Source organism: Podarcis muralis, chromosome 14 (genome assembly GCF_964188315.1).
Source record: "Podarcis muralis chromosome 14, rPodMur119.hap1.1, whole genome shotgun sequence".
NCBI classification, from domain to species: domain Eukaryota; kingdom Metazoa; phylum Chordata; class Lepidosauria; order Squamata; family Lacertidae; genus Podarcis; species Podarcis muralis.
This window is the reverse complement of record NC_135668.1, coordinates 13,045,803-13,066,821: the sequence shown is the minus strand read 5'-3', so window position 1 is coordinate 13,066,821 and position 21,019 is coordinate 13,045,803. Positions and strand designations below refer to the sequence as shown.

The window sequence follows — 21,019 nt, the reverse complement described above, 5'->3', positions numbered from 1 at the left end:
CAGCTTTAATTGGATTTTGAATACATGTTCAATTGCTTGTTACTGTTTTTAATTTTATTGTTTAATCTTTCTTAGTGGGTCATGCAAACTGCTATTCTGAATAACGCTTTTCGTAGGGTGGGGGGCACTGGGGGTGAGTTTATGGAACCAAGGTGGCGGCAGCAGCCCAGCAAAGTAAGGGAACCATGGCTTTATGGCCTTCTGTTTGGCATCTAGTCAGGATGATGAAATTGCGGCTAGTTGGCAATCTTGATTTTTGCTTGACAATAAATAACTTGCCTCCCATTCAGAGGATATGGCAGATGGTCTAGGGGTGAAGGAATAAAATGTGAGATCCATACCATGGCCTGTCTCTTTTTCTTCTTGGAAGTAAATGCCTATATTATCAGAAACTACCCTACAATCTGACACAAGAATGGTTTGTGGAGGTATGGTCCAAGCACAGATGGCACAGTAGGGTCTAAAGTGCATTGGCTGAATCTGACTGGCTGAAAAGGAAATGAAGAGCTTTTCATCCATCTAAGACACATGGTTATTTTGTCTTGCACAATTAGAGACAGCCTTTCCTTTTTCTTCTTTACTCTGGCTACAAATCTGTAAACCACAAAATACTCATGTTAGAAGAATCCACTGAAGTGATTTTTATGATTGTTCAGTTTTCATTATATTTTGTTTTGTCCAATTTCACCACAATCAACAGCAATCAAGAGACACATTTGCTTCACTTCAAAACATGCCAGCTTCAGTTGTTAACTGGATCATTAAGTTGCTGACATTTTTATCGTGCTGTTCCAGGATTCTTGAACTGTTTAGTGTATATTGTTTTTAATTCTAATTAAGCAATGGAAAAACACACACTAATGAATCAACAAATTTTAAATGCAAACAACAGTAGCATCAATAGTCAACTGTAGCCAGGTAACTGCACACATTCTCAACTAAACCCCTTTCTAAACAGATGGGTCTTGCATGACCATCTGAAAGGACAAGGCCACTGAAAAAATTCCATTTCCCACTGCAGATGTGCCTGAATCAAGGGAAAATTCCAGAGCAGGCACTTCACAAGGCAGCTAGACTAAATAAAAATATCCAGGTATCCAGGTCTTTATTATTTTTTGTGAACCCTGTAATGATTGAGAAACCCACTGCATTATATTTTCCTAGTGCTAGAGGGGCCGCAAAATACAGTAGAGGGGCTTCTCATAAAGCGTAGCCACCAGTCTTCTACCAAGCCACTGTACTAAGTGCTTGTTGGAAGACCAAATATGGTGCATCCCAGAAGGCTCATTCATCTAGAGACCTTTCCATGCCTTGTATTCTGACATCCACATAGACTTTGCACCTTGAGGCCCCCAAGTGCACAATCTCTGCTAGGAAAGTGAAAACCTAGCCATGAGAGGACCAGCGCAAGGGCAGCCTATTGAATGGTCTCTGTGCTAAAGCACGGAGGGGTCTCTGGAGAAATGGAGATACCCAGGTGGGGGAGTGAAAGCTACACTTCTGCTATGAAATATTTTACACCCTGTTCTAATCAACAGTGTCCATAATAATATGATCGTTATTATCATTATTACTATGACTTAAGAATTTAGCAAACTGTTCTCTTTTCCTTACCACTTCCACCAGCGTATAATAGTGTAACGAGGGGAAATAGTTGTGCTGCTACTTCAGATACCTGAATGGTCCACAATCATTTTTTTTAAAATAAGCAAAACCTGGGAAACGCTGATCCAAAGCATTCACTTTAGTTTCACTTGAGGTCACAAATGTATGCAAGTTGAAAATGCCAGGCCTGCCAAAAAAAGCACGCTGAACTCGAACCAAAGAAAAGGACACTGTTATTCTTATGAGGAGATATTTGACGGGGCAGGAAATTGGCAGGGTCATAGAAGTTTACTTAATACTGAAGCTCATTTAACTGTCCTGAAGCCAAAACACAATGACAGCAGACACTAAGTACCTGTCTGAGTAGTTACAAGAGTCCCAGCCAATACAGAAATTGAGAAATATTCATAAGGATTCTCATAACTCTGCCATGTTTCTGTAAGTAGATTAGTTTAACGTGCAGGGGTTGAACATATTCAATATCATGACAACACAGAAGTTAAAGGAGAAAAGAAGTTGAAAGCTGGGGGTGGGGTGGTAACATTTCTCTTCATTGCAATTTTCCATTTGTGTTGAAACCCAGCAGGGGAAAGAACCCACAGGCTTCTCTCCTATGCCAGAAGTGATTGTACAAAAGGCTCAACCTTCCAAATCTTATTTCAATTATGGACATTGTTCCCCTCCTTGACATTATGCTTTTGCCAGCTTTCACTCAACTATTGTTGCATGTTGCTTTCCATCAATGTAGTCCCATTGGGAGTTATCAATGATTAATTACATACAAAAAGATCTTTGGGGGTGGGGCGGGGGATTCCTTTGCAGAAGTGTGTGCAATGTTAAAAGAAAGGGCTTAAAGTGCCATCTAGTGGTTCATTTGCTATACTAGAAGAGACACCCAGCCTGCTACTACTTTTGCTGCCTGTTTAGGAATGCAAAAACAGCATGTCCAGCAACTAGCAGCTCACCATACATGACTAGAGGGCTACATTCAGCTGGGAGGGTCACAATCATTCATCTATTCATTGGGCAAAATGGTTAATATTAAAGAACAGGTTATGAAGTGAGATGGCTTAATTTACATTAATATATATATATATATATACAGTGGTACCTCGGGTTAAGGGACGCAGGTGGCGCTGTGGGTAAAAGCCTCAGCGCCTAGGGCTTGCCGATCGAAAGGCCGGAGGTTCGAATCTCCGCGGCGGGGTGCGCTCCCGTTGTTCGGTCCCAGCACCTGCCAACCTAGCAGTTCGAAAGCACCCCTGGGTGCAAGTAGATAAATAGGGACCGCTTACTAGCGGGAAGGTAAACGGCGTTTCCGTGTGCGGCTCTGGCTCACCAGAGCAGCGATGTCACGCTGGCCACGTGACCTGGAAGCGTCTCCAGACAGCGCTGGCCCCCGGCCTCGAGTGAGATGGGCGTACAACCCTAGAGTCTGTCAAGACTGGCCCATACGGGCAGGGGTACCTTTACCTTTTTACCTAGGGTTAAGTACTTAATTCGTTCTGTAGGTCCATTCTTGACCTGAAACTGTTCTTAACCTGAAGCACCACTTTAGCTAATGGGGCCTCCTGCTGCTGCCGTGCCCCTGGAGCACGATTTCTGTTCTCATCCTGAAGCAAAGTTCTTAACCCCGAGGTACTATTTTTGGGTTAGCCGAGTCTTTAAGCTGAAGTGTATGTAACCTGAAGCGTATGTAACCCAAGGTACCACTGTATTGTATTGAAAACTATACAAGTATAATCAAGCTTAGGTGCAAAGGGACAGCTTTGTAAACCAGCACTGCAGAAGAACTTGCAAGGTCTTTTAACAGCCATGATATGACAAAGGGTAGCAGTCAAGTATTAAACTAGGGCTGGGGAGGCCAAGGTTCAAATCTTCCCTGTCTTACCCCATAAAAAGTTGTGTCAGATACACTATAGGGAGAACCATGTATGTCACTGTGGACTCTTTTGAGGAGAGGCAGGATAAAAATGTATTAAAATAAAAACGCTAGTTCATAAACCTGTCCCTCTGCAGTACCCCCCCCCCCCATTGTTAATCATTTGCACATTGGTTTGAGCTAAAGATCTGTAGATGGTAATAATATTGGAAATTAGACCTAGCTGTATACAGTTTTGTTTCCTTTGATTCTCAGACTGCCCATGCCGGTTAAAAAGCAATGTTATCTGTTGGTTTATATTTTGTATATTTACAGTTAAGTCATGTTTTAAGTTATTTGTTTTCTCAACTCTTTACACTGTGGTGGCTCAGGATGACAAAATTAAATGCTGACATAAGTAAAATATTGCTAGGCTGCTAGTTCAGCAGGATGCACTTGGAAGCCACTGGGAAACAAGAGCAGTTAGAAAGCTTAATAATTCTTCAGTGTTTATACTGGAAAAGTTCAGCTTGAGGTGAACTTGAAAGCATTACTTTCCCATTGAGGTAGATTGACTTTTCCCAGATCCTTCCTGGCATGGGTTCTGCAGTTTCTCTTCAACAAAATACTAACTTTCTAAAATTGGTTTTGAAAAATGAATCATAAAGTAAAATGTTTTGTCTATCAGGTAGGAATAATTTAAGATGCTTTCCTTTAGCATTAGCTGAAAAAAGGTACATGATGCTCAGCAGCTAGTCTTAATTCATAGAATCATAGAGTTGTAGGGTTTGAAGGGACCCCAAGGGTCATCTAGTCCAACCCCTGCAATGCAGAACTGTAACTAAACCATCCATGACAGATGGCAATCCAACCTCTGCTTAAAAACCTCCAAGGAAATTCCACAACCTCCAGGAGACTGCTCCACTGTTGAACAGCTCTGTCAGAAAGTTATTCCTGAGTTTTAGTCAGAATCTCCTTTCTGTAACTTGAAGTCACGGGTTTGAGTCCTACCCTCGAGAGCAGAAGAAAACAAGCTTGTTCCCTCTTCCATGTGTCAGCCCATGACATAGCTGAACATGGGTATCATATCTCCTTTTCCAGGCTAAACATACCCAGCTCCTTAAACCGTTCCTCATAAGGCTTGGTTTCCAGACCCTTAATCATCTTGGTTGCCCTCCTTTGCACACATTCCAGCTTGTCAACATCCTTCTTAAAGGTCCTGGGGATTTGAATTCACTTAAGCTAGATGTTCCCTTACCGCCTCTTTTCCTGTCTTGGGCTGCAGCTCCCGCCTTACATCATTTATTTGGTTATCACCAGGTTGAGCATCGCTTTCCTTTCAGGTGATGACAGAGGCAAAATAGGTGTTGAGTAGTTCCACCTTCTCTGTCACCCAACAGCATTTCTCCATGCAACGACCTAACACTTGCTTGTTCTTCCTCTTGCTTCTGACAGTTGAAGAAACCTTTAATTATGTTTAACCTCTCTTGCAAGCACGAACTCATTCTGAGCTTTAGCCAGCCTGACCTTCACCCTGCAACTGTTGGCTACTCGTATATACTGCTCCTTTGTAATTTCCACTTTCTTCCATTTCTTGTACATGCCCTTCTTACATCTCAGCTCATCTGTAAACTCCTTATGCAGCTGGTTCCCTTAGATGTCTCCCACTTTTCTTTGTTGGAATTGTCTGCATTTGGGCCTTCAACTGATATGGAGAAAGGCAGTTTTCTGGAATGTGTTTTCTGGAAACATGGGCTGGAAAGTCTGTTGGTAGAGAAAGGGGACATGAGTGGGCCAGCCCGGAGGAGATAGGGGTTGAGAACTGTTGCTAAAGTCATCTGGATATCCTGTTTTCATTTAACAGGCATTTGGTTTAATTGGAAATTCTAATTGTTCTCCTCACTGCTGTTTTGTTCATTTCATTATGAAGATGTTAATCTGCTTGTTGGAATTGTTTTACGGATTCTGTGATTGTTGAATATTCTGTTTTGCATATTAGTTTGAGAGATGTGGATCAGGTCTGTTGCACCCAGGAATAGGACCATTTATGTTGTGGTGTCCCATTATATAATAGCCTCCCTAGACGTATCGGCATCAGTTGGCTTTTAGATTAGGTAAAGGTAAAGGGACCCCTGACAATTAGGTCATCGTGACCGACTCTGGGGTTGCGGCACTCATCTCGCTTTATTGGCCGAGGGAGCCAGCGTACAGCTTCCGGGTCATGTGGCCAGCATGACTAAGCCGCTTCTGGCAAACCAGAGCAGCGCACAGAAACGCAGTTTACCATCTCGCCGGAGCAGTACCTATTTATCTACTTGCACTTTGACGTGCTTTCGAACTGCTAGGTTGGCAGGAGCAGGGACCAAGCAACGGGAACTCACCCCGGTCGCGGGGATTCGAACCGCCGACCTTCTGATCAGCAAGTCCTAGGCTCTGTGGTTTAACCCACAGCGCCACCCACGTCCCTTAAAAATGATATGTAAAGGTAAAGGTATCCCTGCCCGTACGGGCCAGTCTTGACAGACTCTAGGGTTGTGCGCTCATCTCACTTAAGAGGCCGGGAGCCAGCGCTGTCCGAAGACACTTCCGGGTCACGTGGCCAGTGTGACGAAGCTGCTCTGGCGAGCCAGCACCAACGCAGCACACGGAAACGCCGTTTACCTTCCCGCTATAAAGCGGTACCTATTTATCTACTTGCACTTTGACGTGCTTTCGAACTGCTAGGTTGGCAGGAGCAGGGACCAAGCAACGGGAACTCACCCCATCGTGGGGATTCGAACCGCCGACCTTCTGATCAGCAAGTCCTTGGTTCTGTGGTTTAACCCACAGCGCCACCCGCGTGGCTTTTAGATTAGAGTCGTTCATATTCTAGGCATTTGCTAGGTGATCATTTTATTATTTTCTTTGCTTCTTGCTGCTTGTTTCAGTCTTTATTTTAAGTGTGATTTTATAAACTGTTTTTTTGTTCTGACTTCACTGATTATTTTGTAAGTAATTCTGTGAAGAGCTTCAAGTGCCTTTTGTAGTCCTTAATAGTTTTCACTTGAAAAATTCCTCTGCCCTCTACTAGCATGATATTGACACCTACTGAACATAAGTGGGCAGAGAATAGTATGCTGTAACACATATTCAAGTTATTTTCTTTGAATAATGGTTGTAACTTCAGCAACTCTTTATGAACACAAAGCAAGTCTACCAAAAGAAGTTTTATTTATACAAAAATGCTCTATACAAAAACAAGGGAAATGAAATCATTTACTACAAGTAACAGCTATCCTTATTTCTGGCCAGTTGATCCAAAACCTCCTGAGCCACGTTCTGTTTCATCCAAAACCTAAAAGATAGATATGTGATTAATTTTTCAAAGTCATTGTCTCTTGTTCTATAATTTTGAAAATCATGTGACCACCACAATATATTTCATGTTTAGGTACAAAATTAATAAAATGCAGTGGATAGTGAATGACAAACTTGTGCTAAAGTATAATTCAGTAGCAAGCAGGATTTAATTCCTCTCCTTCCTTTTAAAAAGAATAAATCAGCTGTGGATACAAAGTATTCCTTACCTGGACTTCTTCAAGCTCAGGATAGTAGATGCGCTCACAGATCAGCTGGGCAATCCTATCCCCCCTTTTAACTTCAAAGCCAAAGTAAAAAGGGTTTAAGAATTCATAGTATCAATACTTTAGGAAAACTGCAATATAAATTATTTATCCTGCAATTCTATGGTTCCTTACTAAGAATATATATTTACGCAGTACGTGTAAGCTACGTAATCAAAAGTTTTGAATTAGCCACCATTACAGTTGTAAACCGATGTTTTAACAGCTATACAGCCAGTTAGCGTGTCTGTGTGAACCAACTATTAATTTTAGAAGAAAACATGATTTAAAATCAGTCTTTTTTCTTGGCAATTTAAATTCTGATTTAAAACCAACCTACCCTCATTCAGTCCTCCCAATCACTGACTAGACCTAAATTTGCTTAGCAATGCTGCCTGCATCCTGTTCCGTAATCCAACTTCAATTTAATACATCACTATGTATCATTCTGATTAAGTATTTAACTAGATGTATTACTGAAGTGGAGTTTTGTTTCACCACAAACTCTAATGTTTTTAATAACATCTGGAGCAGTCATTTGCTGCTGTAGCTAGTGATGTTAAATTCTTGAGAATAATCTTTTGGAGAATATTCTCGAATGAGAATATTAGAGAATTTTCATTTAAAATAGAATATTCATTTTAATGCATTGAAAATTATATAATTAGTTAATATACATGTTTATTCATGGATAAACTTATTCAGATGGCAATCAAAAACCGTATAGATACTTTTATTCAATGGGGCAATACAGTGAATTCACATTCTTCGAAAAATAAAAATAAAGAAATGTCAACTGTTTAAATCAAGACCACCTCACATGCTGTTATGCATAACTGTATAGGCCTAGGTACTTTAAGTGTATAAAGCATTAAAGCTACTTTCTGTAAAAAAACAAAAAACAAAACTGTATGGCCAAGGGTACAGAATTGATAAGAATAAAGTCACACCAAAATAGAAAAAGGGCTATTACATATAGTTGAAATACATACAAATTCAATTGTTCATCAAATTAAATGAATAGCATTTTTAAAACTAAAAACTAAAATAAAAATGTTTTCTGTAGCTCACATCTCAGAACTTCCAATCGTGAATGACACAATGCCCAGTAATGTAACTGGACTAAAAAAATATTATTTATTACTTACACTGGTAATATCACAGCTTGACTTATTATTTACTATATCTTTTAAATATGGGTTGTAAAACTGGTTCTTACATTAGAATTTACCGTTTGTGGAGAATATTCTCTGGAGAATTTTCTAGCAGAGAATATTCTCACCTCACACACTAGCTGTAGCAAAAATTGAAACTGAAAACACAAAGCAAATACTGTAGAGAAGTTCTGCTATTTACTTTCCCTTAGAGATGCTTCTTAAACTCCAGGAAGAATGGTCATCCTCTAAAATACAGACCAGGCCGACTACACAACCCTAGAATCTTGAAACTCCTTTTGTAAATGAATCACCAAGTCTAAAATAAGGCCGCAACCAGCTCAAAGTTTTAAACTACATTACATCTTTCATATTGAGGACTGGAATGTTTACATGTTTCTAAAAAGGACACAATAAAAGAGAAAGCTTTTTTAAAAAAACTACAAAGTTCAGGTGTATATCTACACTTCAAAGTTTAATTCTTACCTTTAAAAGGTTCCTTTCCAAAGTTAAATAGTACAACACCAACATTTCCTCTGTAATCCTCATCAATAACCCCAGCTGTAATATATAACATCAGGTAATGTAAGAAAGTAATGTTTTTCATTATACATTTATTAAGGAATTCCACCTTTTACTTGACTGCTAGGAACACCTGAATATTGAAATAAGAAACTGATTTGGATGCAACCTGTATCACACTGAAGTGGGCTAGTTCAGATGTAACATTTATGGCTCAAGACAAGAAAGGGCACTGGGTCTGCATGCTTACCTTCATCCTTGTTGGCTACCTTTGATGCTTCAGGCCTAGTCTCTTTAAATCAGGCTCTCCAGATGTTGCTGGACTCCAACTTCCACCAAAGATCATGAGTTGCAGTCTTCCAACATCTGGAGGGCGCAGGTTTCCCACCTGCTTTAAACCACTGTTTTATGTTACAGCCAAAACAGGCAATTATTGCTTAATGCCAAATTACAAACCACAATAGAATGTGAGGGGAAGAGTTCAGGCCGGATAACTTGTTTCCAGTTTAATAAAGTATTCTTTCTTTAACCAGGTTTAATACAACAGTACTGGTTCAATATCAAAACTCCAGTCTCAAGCTTGCAGTTAGTTTCAAATGGTCATAAAGGCCATTTATAGTGTAGAATTGTTACAATTTTACTTTAAAGAGGGGCGTGAAAGGAGCCACTGCTGGCAGTTCTTATATAAACAGCCTTGTCTTCTCAGTACTGCACAGTGGTACCTCCAGTTGCGGACAGGATCCGTTCTGAAGGTCCGGTCAGATCCTGAGGTTTCCGCAACCTGAGGACCGCTTCTGCACATGCAGCGAAACCCAGTAAAATACGTCCGGGTTTCCCATGCGTGCATTCCGAAGTTTACATAACCAGAGGGTTACGTAAACGGACGTACGACTATATTAATACAAATTAGCAAAAGCTACAGCAAGGGAAGTTCAGAACAAATAGACAGCTCTTTCCTATTTCCCTCTACTTGTGTCAAAGCAGCTAAAGTAGATAATACTGGGCTGCTCAAGGAATTTAACAGCAAACCAAATAAAACCATGTAACAGAATACAGATACAGTGGAACCTTGGGTTGCGAACGTGATCCATGCAGGAGGCACATTCACAACCCACCGCGTCTGTGCACACGACGTGATTTGGCGCTTCTGCGCATGCGCCAAAACCTGGAAGTAACCCGTTCCGGTACTTCTTGAGTTCGGCGCAGTCCGTAACCCAAAAACGTGCAACCCGCGGAAGTTCATTGTGGGTGTCAAGAATATTAAGCAATAAAATGAAAATCTGTACTCTCCCTGCCAGATTAACAATATACATTTTGTTGAAATCCTTCATTCCAAAAGCACACACATGCAGATTATGGAAACTTCCATAATGGCTTTTTCAGAATTACAATAACCTTCAACTATTCATACGCATAAGGAATTTCCCAAGATTTTAATACAGGAGCAAAACAAAAAGCAGGAGATAGTCAAACTCAATTGTAATGTTTAAACTAGCATTCAAAATTTATTCTTAATTTGTATGCATTTAAAATAAGTTAGAAGAGTTCGCTGGAATTACGGTATGTTAATTTATTCAACTGCAAAGACTACATATAACAAGAACCAGCTATTCCAAATATTCAATGTGTGGCTGAAGTAACACTAATGAACTATTCAAGTAAGTACTAAGTAGGATATTTTCTAGAAACTAAACTGATGTCTTAAATAAACACCTTTACTTATCCAGATCTATATTTCTCCTCTCTAGACACAGCATCTGGTACTCTATTTCCTAAGCAAACTCTTTATCAGAGTTTGCATATTATTACTGGCAGTTTTAAAAGTTTTGCTGAGGAAAACAGAATTTCGAAGGATCTCCCACCAGTGAAGTTACTGCAATGACAAAGTTATGCAAATGGAATGGTCAAAATGGGGCCAAGTTAGATGTGGGTATGTAGCATAAAGTGTATTTCCCACCTCAACTCCACGTGGTCCCCTGGTAATTCAGCACTAAATTCTCTCCATTTCGTTATACCCAAGACACAAATGTTGCATATAACATGTGCTTCCTTTAAGTTGAAAATGTTATGCAGTAAAACATGCCTCAGGGTCTTTGGGCACCTCATAGCCTCATGAGAGTATATGCTTCAGGGACTACCTAAAAATCACCACAGTAATGAGATTTTGCAGTATTTTGCAACTAAAGCTATGAATCTAGGGTTATGGTACACATAGCAGCATAAATGTCAAACCCATGTTAATTTCATGCTCTACTGAAACAGCTAAAGTAGTTTGTTGAAGGCTTGTGTTGAGTGGCAGTTGGAGCAGCGGTGGAAATAATATTAGAACAAGCCAGTTAAAGGTTTTATGAAGCGAACTTCTATTCCTGCAAAGTAGCATGAAGCTAAACCTCATTTGACTGAGGATGCAAACACCTAGGATAGAGATCTGATTTATTCCATCTACAAATTAGCCATATTAGATGTCTCAACTGCTTGTGAACCCAGCTGTCACTTTCAACAATATATGTTTCTACTATCATATACTGGTATATGATAAAGCCATCAAGTGTTAAAAAGTGTAAGAAACAAGTGACTTACCGCCAACATCTATGAAGTGGTTTGCGGCTAAACCAGAGCGAGGAGCTAAACAAAAAGAAAGGGAAATAGTTTTTAAAAACAAAAAATCAAAACTATTTTTTTGTAAAATGTACCTCCATGACAAGTTGTTCAATACTAATAGTTTCATATTTCTAAAATGTTTCAATTAACAGCACTATGTAGTTTCTTTCAGCAATAAAATAAAACACAGAGAGCCAGTGTGGTGTAGTGGTTAAGAGCGGTAGTCTCGTAATCTGGGGAACCGGGTTCATGTCTCCGCTCCTCCACATGCAGCTGCTGGGTGACCTTGGGCTAGTCACACTTCTTTGAAGTCTCTCAGCCCCACTCACCTCACAGAGTGTTTGTTGTGGGGGAGGACCCACTTTGAGACTCCTTAAAGGGAGTGAAAGGCGGGATATCAAATCCAAACTCTTCTTCTTCTAAAATGGCTTTAGTAAGAGAGCTGTCTTGCATTTAGAATAATTGTTTGCATGGCTGCACTCACACTAGTGAGCATTATTAAGTGACACATATGGACATGGCTAACTTGGTTAAGGTAGCCAGGATTAAGAAGGAACGCTCTATCCACACTTCTTGTTCAGCGTTATGGTATCTGGTGTGGTTATTCCCAACTTCAGTAGAAACCTACAGTGCTTGACAAAACCGCTACAGTACATTCTTCAGTATGTTGCAATCCTTTTCAGTTAAGGTGGGGAAAAAACATTTTAGCCCATCAGTGTAGGTTTATTACTCATTTTATATAAGCAAAAAGGTACTGCAATCATACAAGGACGTTAAGCATATACAAAAATTCTTGAAGGACTGGAATACAAATGATGTGTTGAAGCAAGTTGCAACTCAAACGAGTTCACTTCTGTGCTGGTACTAAGCTCAGGACAACTACAAAAGGAAACACACACTAAATTTGCTTTCATTTATTGAAGCTAAATGCCCACTAAAATGTTTTAGACTCACATCCCAAAACCCTGATCTGTTAATAACATGGAACCAATAAGGGAGGCAACCCTGGATTTAATCTTAAATAGAGGTCTGGACCCTGGCAAGAGGTAAGCATTGTTGGACCAGCTAGAAATAGTGATCATGGTGCTATCACAATTCACCACTTATGTAACTGGACAAGAAGTCTTTAACTGATTTCCAAAGAGAAAATTGCATTTGCAGACCCAACACATTTTAGGACTGGACTTTATGGGTGATATTTGTATAATTATCAGATTTCCAAATGCAAAGCAACAAAAAAACCAGGCTTCAGATACATAAAAATTAAGGTGTTCCAAATTTAGTTTTACATAAATGAATTTATTAATATGGCTGCTAAATAAAGCTTTAAGAGAGGCTACTAAAAAGTTGCCCTAGGCTGCAAACCCGTAAGTACCTTATTTTTCCGTGTATAAAACTAGTTTTCCTTAAAAATGTCAAAAATTAGGGGGCATCTTATACACAGATACCTCTTCCCCCATTTTCTTAAATCTGACTCCCCCAAAATACAGGGCGTCTTATACATGGGGCATCTTATAGACAGAAAAATACAGTACTTATTCAATACAAGGGACTATAGAACTAATGTACTCCTGCAGGTTTCGCAGATCATTTCCAGGAAATACCTATAGAGAATTTACATTCTTATTGCATAGTTCTCAGGAGAATAGTCTTAAGAAGCAATTTGCAAGATTAGAAGCTTTCTGTTTTGCAACTTACCTACTCGACCATAACATCCAGAAGGAAGGGCAATCTGAATGTCTGTTTTCACTACAGCCTTCCCTGAGGCAGGGATTTCAATGTCATATGCACTAGAAAAGCAAGCAAATTTATGTTATTACCAGAAGAAATGCCAGCATTCAGACCAGCATTCAATTTCTAGGCATAACTAGCCAGGTGTTCTGGGAGCTCACAATGACTGAAGGGAATGGCCTTCCTCTGCCATTTGGCCCCAGAATGTGATGAATCACATGTGTCAAAATTCCCTTTTATACATCAAGGTATTTTCTATCTGGTCACTCTAGCTCTGAAAAACAAGGAATTGTATGGGCTGTAAACATTTCTGATTGGGTTGCATGGTAGAAGGTGGAGATAAGGATAGGTCCTGGGTGCAAATAAAAATTAAAATAAATTGAAGACTAAAATTGCCCTAGATAATTGCAGTATAAAGATAGTAACGCCAGGTTAGCAATCTAAAGGGGTGCTCAACACTACTGTTTTGCACTAAAGCCTGCCTCCAGGCACATGAAAATGAAGTCACTTTGCGCTTTTATGACCACCCCATCTCAGATTAGGTGATGTGTCTCTCAGGCAGGTTTTGAGGAGTGCTTGAATTACGGGGGTGCGGAGACCCCCCAGCTATTAGCCACCTTAAGCACCACATTGAGGAAATGCAAAACAATACATTTAAATAATAAGTATCTTTTTGTGACAGACCCATAGCTAACGACTGCAGGAGGAAGAAACAATTTAGCCAAAATTCTAGAAATTCAGGGATGGGATTTGTTTCATTTGAAAAACCCCTACTTGTTTAAGGGTGAATTCTGGACACAATGGAGATATAAAAGACGTGGATCATCATAAAAGATGGAGAAGGAAATGATTAATAATAGGACCCATAAACGGAAGGATGGAAGCCCAGGAGATTCCTTCGAATCTTGTTTTTATTATTTATGTTTGATATATCTTTGTAAAATTTTAATTTGAAAAACCAAATAAATTTTTAATAAAATAATAATTATTATTATTTGCACCCTGCCCATCTGACTAGGTTGACCCAGCCACTCTCGGCAGCTTCCAGCATATACCAAAACATAATTAAACATTTAAAAGCTTCCCTATACAGGGCTGCCTTAGCCTGTAAAGGTAAAGGGACCCCTGACCGTTAGGTCCACTTGCGGACAACTCTGGGGTTGCGGCGCTCATCTCGCTTTATTGGCTGATGGAGCCGGCGTACAGCTTCCGGGTCATGTGGCCAGCATGACTAAGCCGCTTCTGGCAAACCAGAGCAGCGCACGGAAATGCCGTTTACCTTCCTGCCGGAGCGGTACCTATTTATCTACTTGTACTTTGACATGCTTTCAAACTGCTAGGTTGGCAGGAGCAGGGAGCAACGGGAGCTCACCCCGTCGCGGGGGTTCAAACCGCCGACCTTCTGATGAGGAATCCTAGGCTCTGTGGTTTAACCCACAGCGCCACCTGCATCCCCTGCCTTAGCCTGATCCACCACTAATTCACCCAGTCCTCTTAAAGGCACAAATAGCAGGTGTGGGGCTGAATGCACCGACTCCTGACCTTGACAAATGGGTTGTGGCAACTCTCTGTCCCCAGCCTGTTCTTAAAAGTGAAAAAGGCTCTTTCCAGGATTGTTAAAACACTGAGAAGCAAGCAAGATTCAAACACTATTTTTTTTAAAAAAAATTCTGTTAAATCACTCTGAGAAGCAGGCAGAATTCTAGCACTATACATTTTATATTGTTGAACCGCTCTGAGAAGCAAGCAGGATTCAAGCACTATTTTTTAAAAAATATTGTTAAACCATTCTGAGAAGCAAGCAGGATTCGATGACTATATATATTTTTACATTGTTAAAGGACTCTGAGAAGCAAGCAGAATTCCAGCACTATATATTTCTTTATATTGTTAAACCGCTGGGAAGCAAGCAGGATTCGAGCACTATATATATATTTTTATATTGTTAAAACCGCTGAGAAGAAAGCAGGATTCGAACACACTCTCTCTCTATATATATTTATCCATTGTTTAGCGGCGGCGGTGGGCCAAAGCCCTCTCCCTCACCTGTACAAGTCATAGCCCGCAGCCCGGGAGGAGCCCTTGGAAGGAGCGGACGCGTTTTCCGACAGCTTGGAGAAGCGGAGTTTCTCGCCGGGCGCCTCGCTGCCGGAGACCTTTGGCCTCTTGCTGGGGGAAGAGGCGAGGTCCGCTTCAGAACAAGGCATGTTGGGCGCGCGAAAGAGAGAGAGAGAGAGACACAAAAAGGCGGGAGAAACGGAGATAAGGAGAGGCGGTTAATCCTGAGGAGAATGAAGAAGAAAAGCCCGCGCTTTTCTCCTCCCCGCCTAACCGCCTCCCTCGCGCGCGCGAAAATTTCAACCCAAGCACCAATGGGCGCGCGAGGGGGGCGGGGCGAATGAGGGGAAAGGATGTGCCGTCAGTCACTCTTGTTTTAGAAGCAAGAGATATGGCGGGGGGGGGGGGATGTAGAGGAGCCCAAGCTACTCTCCGCATAACGACTTTCCGAGTTCGTAGTGGAACCAACCCACTTCCATTCATCCTTTTCTCCTGGATAAAGCGGGAGCTGCCCAAATTAGAAAAATGAATGGAGAAACCCTCAGTTCTAGCGGAATTGTGGCGAGATAGCAGCCTGCCCTCCACCAGCAATAAAAAACAACAACTGCCAGCACGTTTGTAAAAGCTAAGCAGAGTCCGGTATGGGTTCGAATTAGATGGCAGCATGTTGATATTCTTGCATTGCAAAGGGGTTCGACTAGATGACTCTTAGGAATCCCTTCCAACTCTACAGTTCTGTGATCTCCCCCCTCCCGCAAAAAAGCAGCTCCATATGGGGGGGGGGGATGAGATTTGATTATTATAATCAGGTCAAATAAATATATTCGTTTAAAACTATTGTTTAAGAAAAGTCCACCGCCATAAAAAAGAAGACCCGAGTTAATAAGCCTATGCACATTTTACATTGGAGGAAGTCTCCACTTAACTCGATGGTGCTTATTTCCAAGTAGACGGCCATTGGCCAGTGTGGTGCAGTGGTTAGAGTGCTGGCTTCAGATCAGGGAGACGGGGGCAGCCGTTTCTAATCTCTACTCATCTGACCTAACCTACCAGATAAAATGGGGAGAAGGCAGCTGAAGCACCTTGCACGACTTGAGGCTAGTTTGGATATCAATGAATGCACTAAATTAAAAAAAAAAAAGTATGCCCTCCCTGGGAGTCAGATACTGTTTGCGCTCACATCCCACTTGCAGGAATGCCATCTGGTTGGCTGCTGCGATCCCAGGATACTGGGCTAGAATATCATGGGCCTTTGGCCTCATCCAGCAGGGTTCTTCTCTGTGTGTTTTTACATAGGTAAAAGATGTGTTAGGGACGCGGGTGGCACTGTGGGTTAAACCATAGAGCCCAGGGCTTGCCGATCAGAAGGTCGGCGGTTCGAATCTCCGCAACGGGGTGAGCTCCCGTTGTTCGGTCCCTGCTTCTGTCAACCTAGCAGTTCGAAAGCACATCAAAGTGCAAGTAGATAAATAGGTACCACTCCAGCGGGAAGGTAAACGGTGTTTCCATGCACTGCTCTGGTTCGCCAGAAGCGGCTTAGTCATGCTGGCCACATGACCCGGAAGCTGTATGCCGGCTCCCTCGGCCAATAAAGCGAGATGAGCACCGCAACCCCAGAGTTGGCCACGACTGGACCTAATGGTCAGGGGTCCCTTTACAAGATGCGTTGCTGCAAGGCCCAGCCTTTTCTGGCTGGGCCAGCCGCTGCTTCTCAACCTAACCTGCCTCACAGGGTTGTTGTGGAGGGTTCAACGAGGAAGGGGGAAGAGAACTATTTAACGCCACCTTGGGCTTCCTTTGGAGAAAAACGTGGGAAGCAAAATTGCAGTGCAGTTATGAAATGGTTGGCTGGGGGAAGGGGGGAGTCACATGCTGCTGCCCAGTTATTTCAGCTACGCTATAAAACTCACACAACTCCTCCTTGTTTGCAATGGGGAGCTTTTTCTTCCTACATTCCTAATTTTGCAACCAGGAGAAATATAGCAAGACTAATAGATTTCTAGCGCAAACTCGTTTCTGAGTTTATTTAGGGAGCAATGACTTGGGTTTTTTGGGGGTGGAGAACAAGGGTCGAAATGAAATGTACACCTTGCACACTTCCCCCTACTTTTCCCAGGCTTATCTCTTCTCTCCCCCCCCCCCTTTCCATGCCTAGTTAGTACGGTCCCCAAGGCTGAGGGCGCTCCTTGGTGGGAGAAACCAATTTCCCCAAAAGGAGAGGGGGAAAGGGGCGTTTCGCCCCTGCGGGTTCGGCTGGTCGACCCCTTCCTCCCGAGAGGGAATAATGGCGGCGCCCTTTCTTTCGCTTCGGCCGGCACCTCTTGACTCTTTCCCTTCTCCCGCCCCGCTCCTTACTTGCTCCTGAAGAGCAGCCGGAGGAAGCGCCCGGCCATGGCCGTCGCCTGCAGGCCCGCGCTCGGGCTTCACCGCTGACCCAGCCGTGGCGTCACCTGCCTCAGCCAAGCACGGCAAGAAGCGTTGCTTTATTCATGCAACCCCTCAACCCGCCGCCAGAGGGCTATGGGTTCTTTGGACTACATTTCCCATCAGCCCTTGCTGTGAGCTCTGCCCCACCCCTACCTCTTGATTTTGCTCTTTTAGTCAAAGGTTATGAGTCATGATGTAAAGCAGGCTTCCTCAGCCTCGGCCCTCCAGATGTTTTTTTGAGACTACAATTCCCATCATCCCTGACCACTGGTCCTGCTAGCTAGGGATCATGGGAGTTGTAGGCCAAAAATATCTGGAGGGCCAAGGTTGAGGAAGCCTGGAGTGCGTGTGTGTGAACTTGAAGGCGCTAAGGTTGTTTTTTAGTTGCTATTTTGTTAATGTTGTTCATATGCTGCTTTATAGATATTAAATTCCGTATGGATTTGTTAATCATGACTTGCTGTAATAGTGATGGAAGAATTGTGTGAAGAGGTGTGGGACATAGCTGTTAATGATAAATTAATATGTGCTATTAAGGTTAGATATGCAGGAGAAATTATTTTGAGATACGGAAGATATTTGTTGAATTTGTACTGTTAAAACGGAAAGGGGTCAAACAATCGCAAGAGGTGTTGAAATTCTGAGAGGTTGGATAGTTACAGTGGAATGGTCTCAGTGATGGGGTGCACATTTTTATTTATATTTATTATTATTATTATTATTATTACTTTGTCGAAAAAGAAAAGTACTGTGGTGATTAGCTTATTTTTTTAGTTTTTGTTTTGTTAATAAATTACAATACAAAAAACAGTTATTTGTTATTTTATATAATGCATACTGTATTTGTGATGTTTTATTATGTTTTGTTATGCTAATGTTATTTATTGCTTGTAAGCCACTTTGAGATTCATTTGAATGAAAAGTGGCATAGAAATACAATAAATAAAATAAAAACCTGTTCGACTGCATGATGAGCTTCTAACATTGTGATCGGATTTCGCTTTCTTGCCAACCCAAATTCTTAGAAATGTCAACGAAACAAAATCATGGAATTTCAATATGTAATCCATTTATTAGTCACCTGTCACCATTTATTCATTGCATTGCATTGCATTGCAACCCCACCTTTCCTCCAAGTTTTCTTCCTTCCTGTTTCCTTCTCACAACAACCCTGTGAGGTAGGTTAGGCTGGGAGGCAGTGACTGGCCCAAGGTCACCCAGTGAGCTTCATGGATGAGTGGGGATTTGAACCCTGGTCTCCCAGGTTCTAGTCTGCTACTAACCCAGCAGTTCCCAAAGTAGGTGCCAATCCTTAATGGCGGTGCAATTATCTAGGGGAGAACAAAGTGGCAGGGGGGTGCTGGAGGTGTAAATGAGTGTCTTTTAATTACCTTTTCCCCCTAAGTGCAAAAGTTCAAAACAGGAAAAGTACTATGACCTCTTTTGGTACCAAACCCCAGTGTATTCAATGGGGCCTGTTTGAAAGTGTTCTTATGATTGTGATATCTGAGCAACGTAAATAGAACTATTACAGAGAAAAGCTACCATATGCCTTTGAAGAGCATTTAAGCCATCTTAGATTATTAGCAATTTAAGATGACTGTATTATCAGCAGATACTGTTGTGAATAGTCACCTTGCTTGCACCTTTAGACTTCATTTGAGCTGTCACAGACTGTTTTGCATTTCTCCCCCTCCCCACACACAGGTGTATGTATTGTTGGCACCTGTCTGTTTCGAGAGACAATGAAGTGCGCCTCCGGTGCGAAGTCAAACTTTTGGAGAATCACAGCGCCTGCTGTGGCTGCAGAGACCAGCAACTCGTAACTGTTACCTCCTGTGTTGTTATTGCTGCAATAGCAGCACCAAAGTGACCTCTCTGAGGTGCAAGCCTGGGCAGTGTATATGGAGGTACTGCCCAGACAAAAAACCACCCCCCTTGGCCTCACTGATGTGGTCCAAAGGAAAGCACAGTGCCGGATTTACGTATAAGCTAAACAAGCTACAGCTTAGGGACCCACTCTCTTGGGGCCCCCAAAAAAATTTAAAGGAAAAAACACCTGGATGTATATTTTCAAAATATAAGATAAAAAACAAATAAAACCTACATACAGCAACAGTGTTTTGTGTTGTGTAGGCTCCTATGATGTAAGTAATGGGTCCCGTCTGCTAGCCTGCTCCCTAAAATATCACTGGTTTGCTCATTTTTGTATATAGGGTGCCTACATGCTGCAAGGGGGACATGGAGGTCGGCAGTTCGAATTCCCGTGACGGGGTGGGCTCCCATTGCTCTGCCCTGCTCCTGCCAACCTAGCAGTTCGAAAGCACGTCAAAGTGCAAGTAGATAAATAGGTACCGCTCCGGCGGGAAGGTAAACGGCGTTTTCGTGCGCTGCTCTGGTTCGCCAGAAGTGGCTTAGTCATGCTGGCCACATGACCCGGAAGCTGTACACCGGCTCCCTCGGCCAATAAAGCGAGATGAGCACCGCACCACCCCAGAGTTGGTCACGACTGGACCTAATGGTCACGGGTCCCTTTACCTTTACATGCTGCATGGACTGGTTGCATATATTCAACACAAAAAACAGCGACAATTTGTTGTTGACAAAGGACAGCTGGACATATAAAGGGCCCCAGTTACCTTCAGTAGCTTAGGGCCTCATCAAACCTAAATCCGGCCCTGGGAAAGCAGAGCAATACACTTGGCACCAGCTTGGCTGGTGGCTTTAGATGAGATTTATTGCCACCCACCCACAATTTTTTCTCACACTCTACTGGCAGGAAGCTTTCTACCAGTGTGTAGATAGATTTCAGGCAGCTTAAATGCTGCCCCACCTGTGTACCTCTTGGAGATTCCTTTACGGCCGTCAGCCAACTTTATGGTGGCTTTAGGTTTGCTTTCTTACAGTGCCACCCTAACTCCTGCCAGGCAGCGGTGGGGCTTGATGGAATGGCACAGGCAATGCCAGACCTCCAGTGCTTGTGCTGACCAGGGCAAAAAGTGATAGCCGGGGGCAAGAAATGTTCCTAGGCTGGCACAGTGAATTGGCCTGGATCTAGCCTGTTGCTGTCGCGGGACAACAGCGGAATCTGCTGGCCTCTAAGCAGGGATTGGAGGCTACCATTGAGGCCAAGTGCATTGGGGTACATTTGCCAGGGGAGCTTCCTTGTTGCCGATGGAGCTTCCCTGCTGGCACAGCTGGGCTGGGCTGGGCTGGGTGGATAGAAACCTCCGCTCCATCCAAACCCTCTTCAACATAGCAGTTTAGGGGTTTGGATTACTTACCCAGCTGTCATCCATAATACACCTACAAAGGAGTAAACTCTATTGAACACAGAACAATTTCCCAGCAAACCTGCACAGGATTGTACTGTTTGTCTTTAAGATGCTACAGGCCTGCAACAGGCTACCCCTCACCCAGAGTTTGATGTTAATGGTAAAACAGAAACAATACATCAA

General features: G+C 42.4%; 1 protein-coding gene across 1 annotated transcript; it reads right to left on the bottom strand.

The window, feature by feature from the left end:
• Positions 1-6,657: 6,657 nt before the first annotated feature.
• DUT (deoxyuridine triphosphatase) lies at positions 6,658-16,157 on the bottom strand. The gene is made up of 6 exons (XM_028706265.2): positions 15,123-16,157; positions 13,044-13,135; positions 11,325-11,369; positions 8,709-8,783; positions 7,033-7,103; positions 6,658-6,800 (listed from the first exon to the last, which is right to left on the bottom strand). Exons 1-6 carry the CDS (start codon positions 15,281-15,283, stop codon positions 6,744-6,746), a joined length of 501 nt encoding a protein of 166 aa, XP_028562098.1. The 5' UTR covers positions 15,284-16,157; the 3' UTR covers positions 6,658-6,743.
• Positions 16,158-21,019: the final 4,862 nt, after the last annotated feature.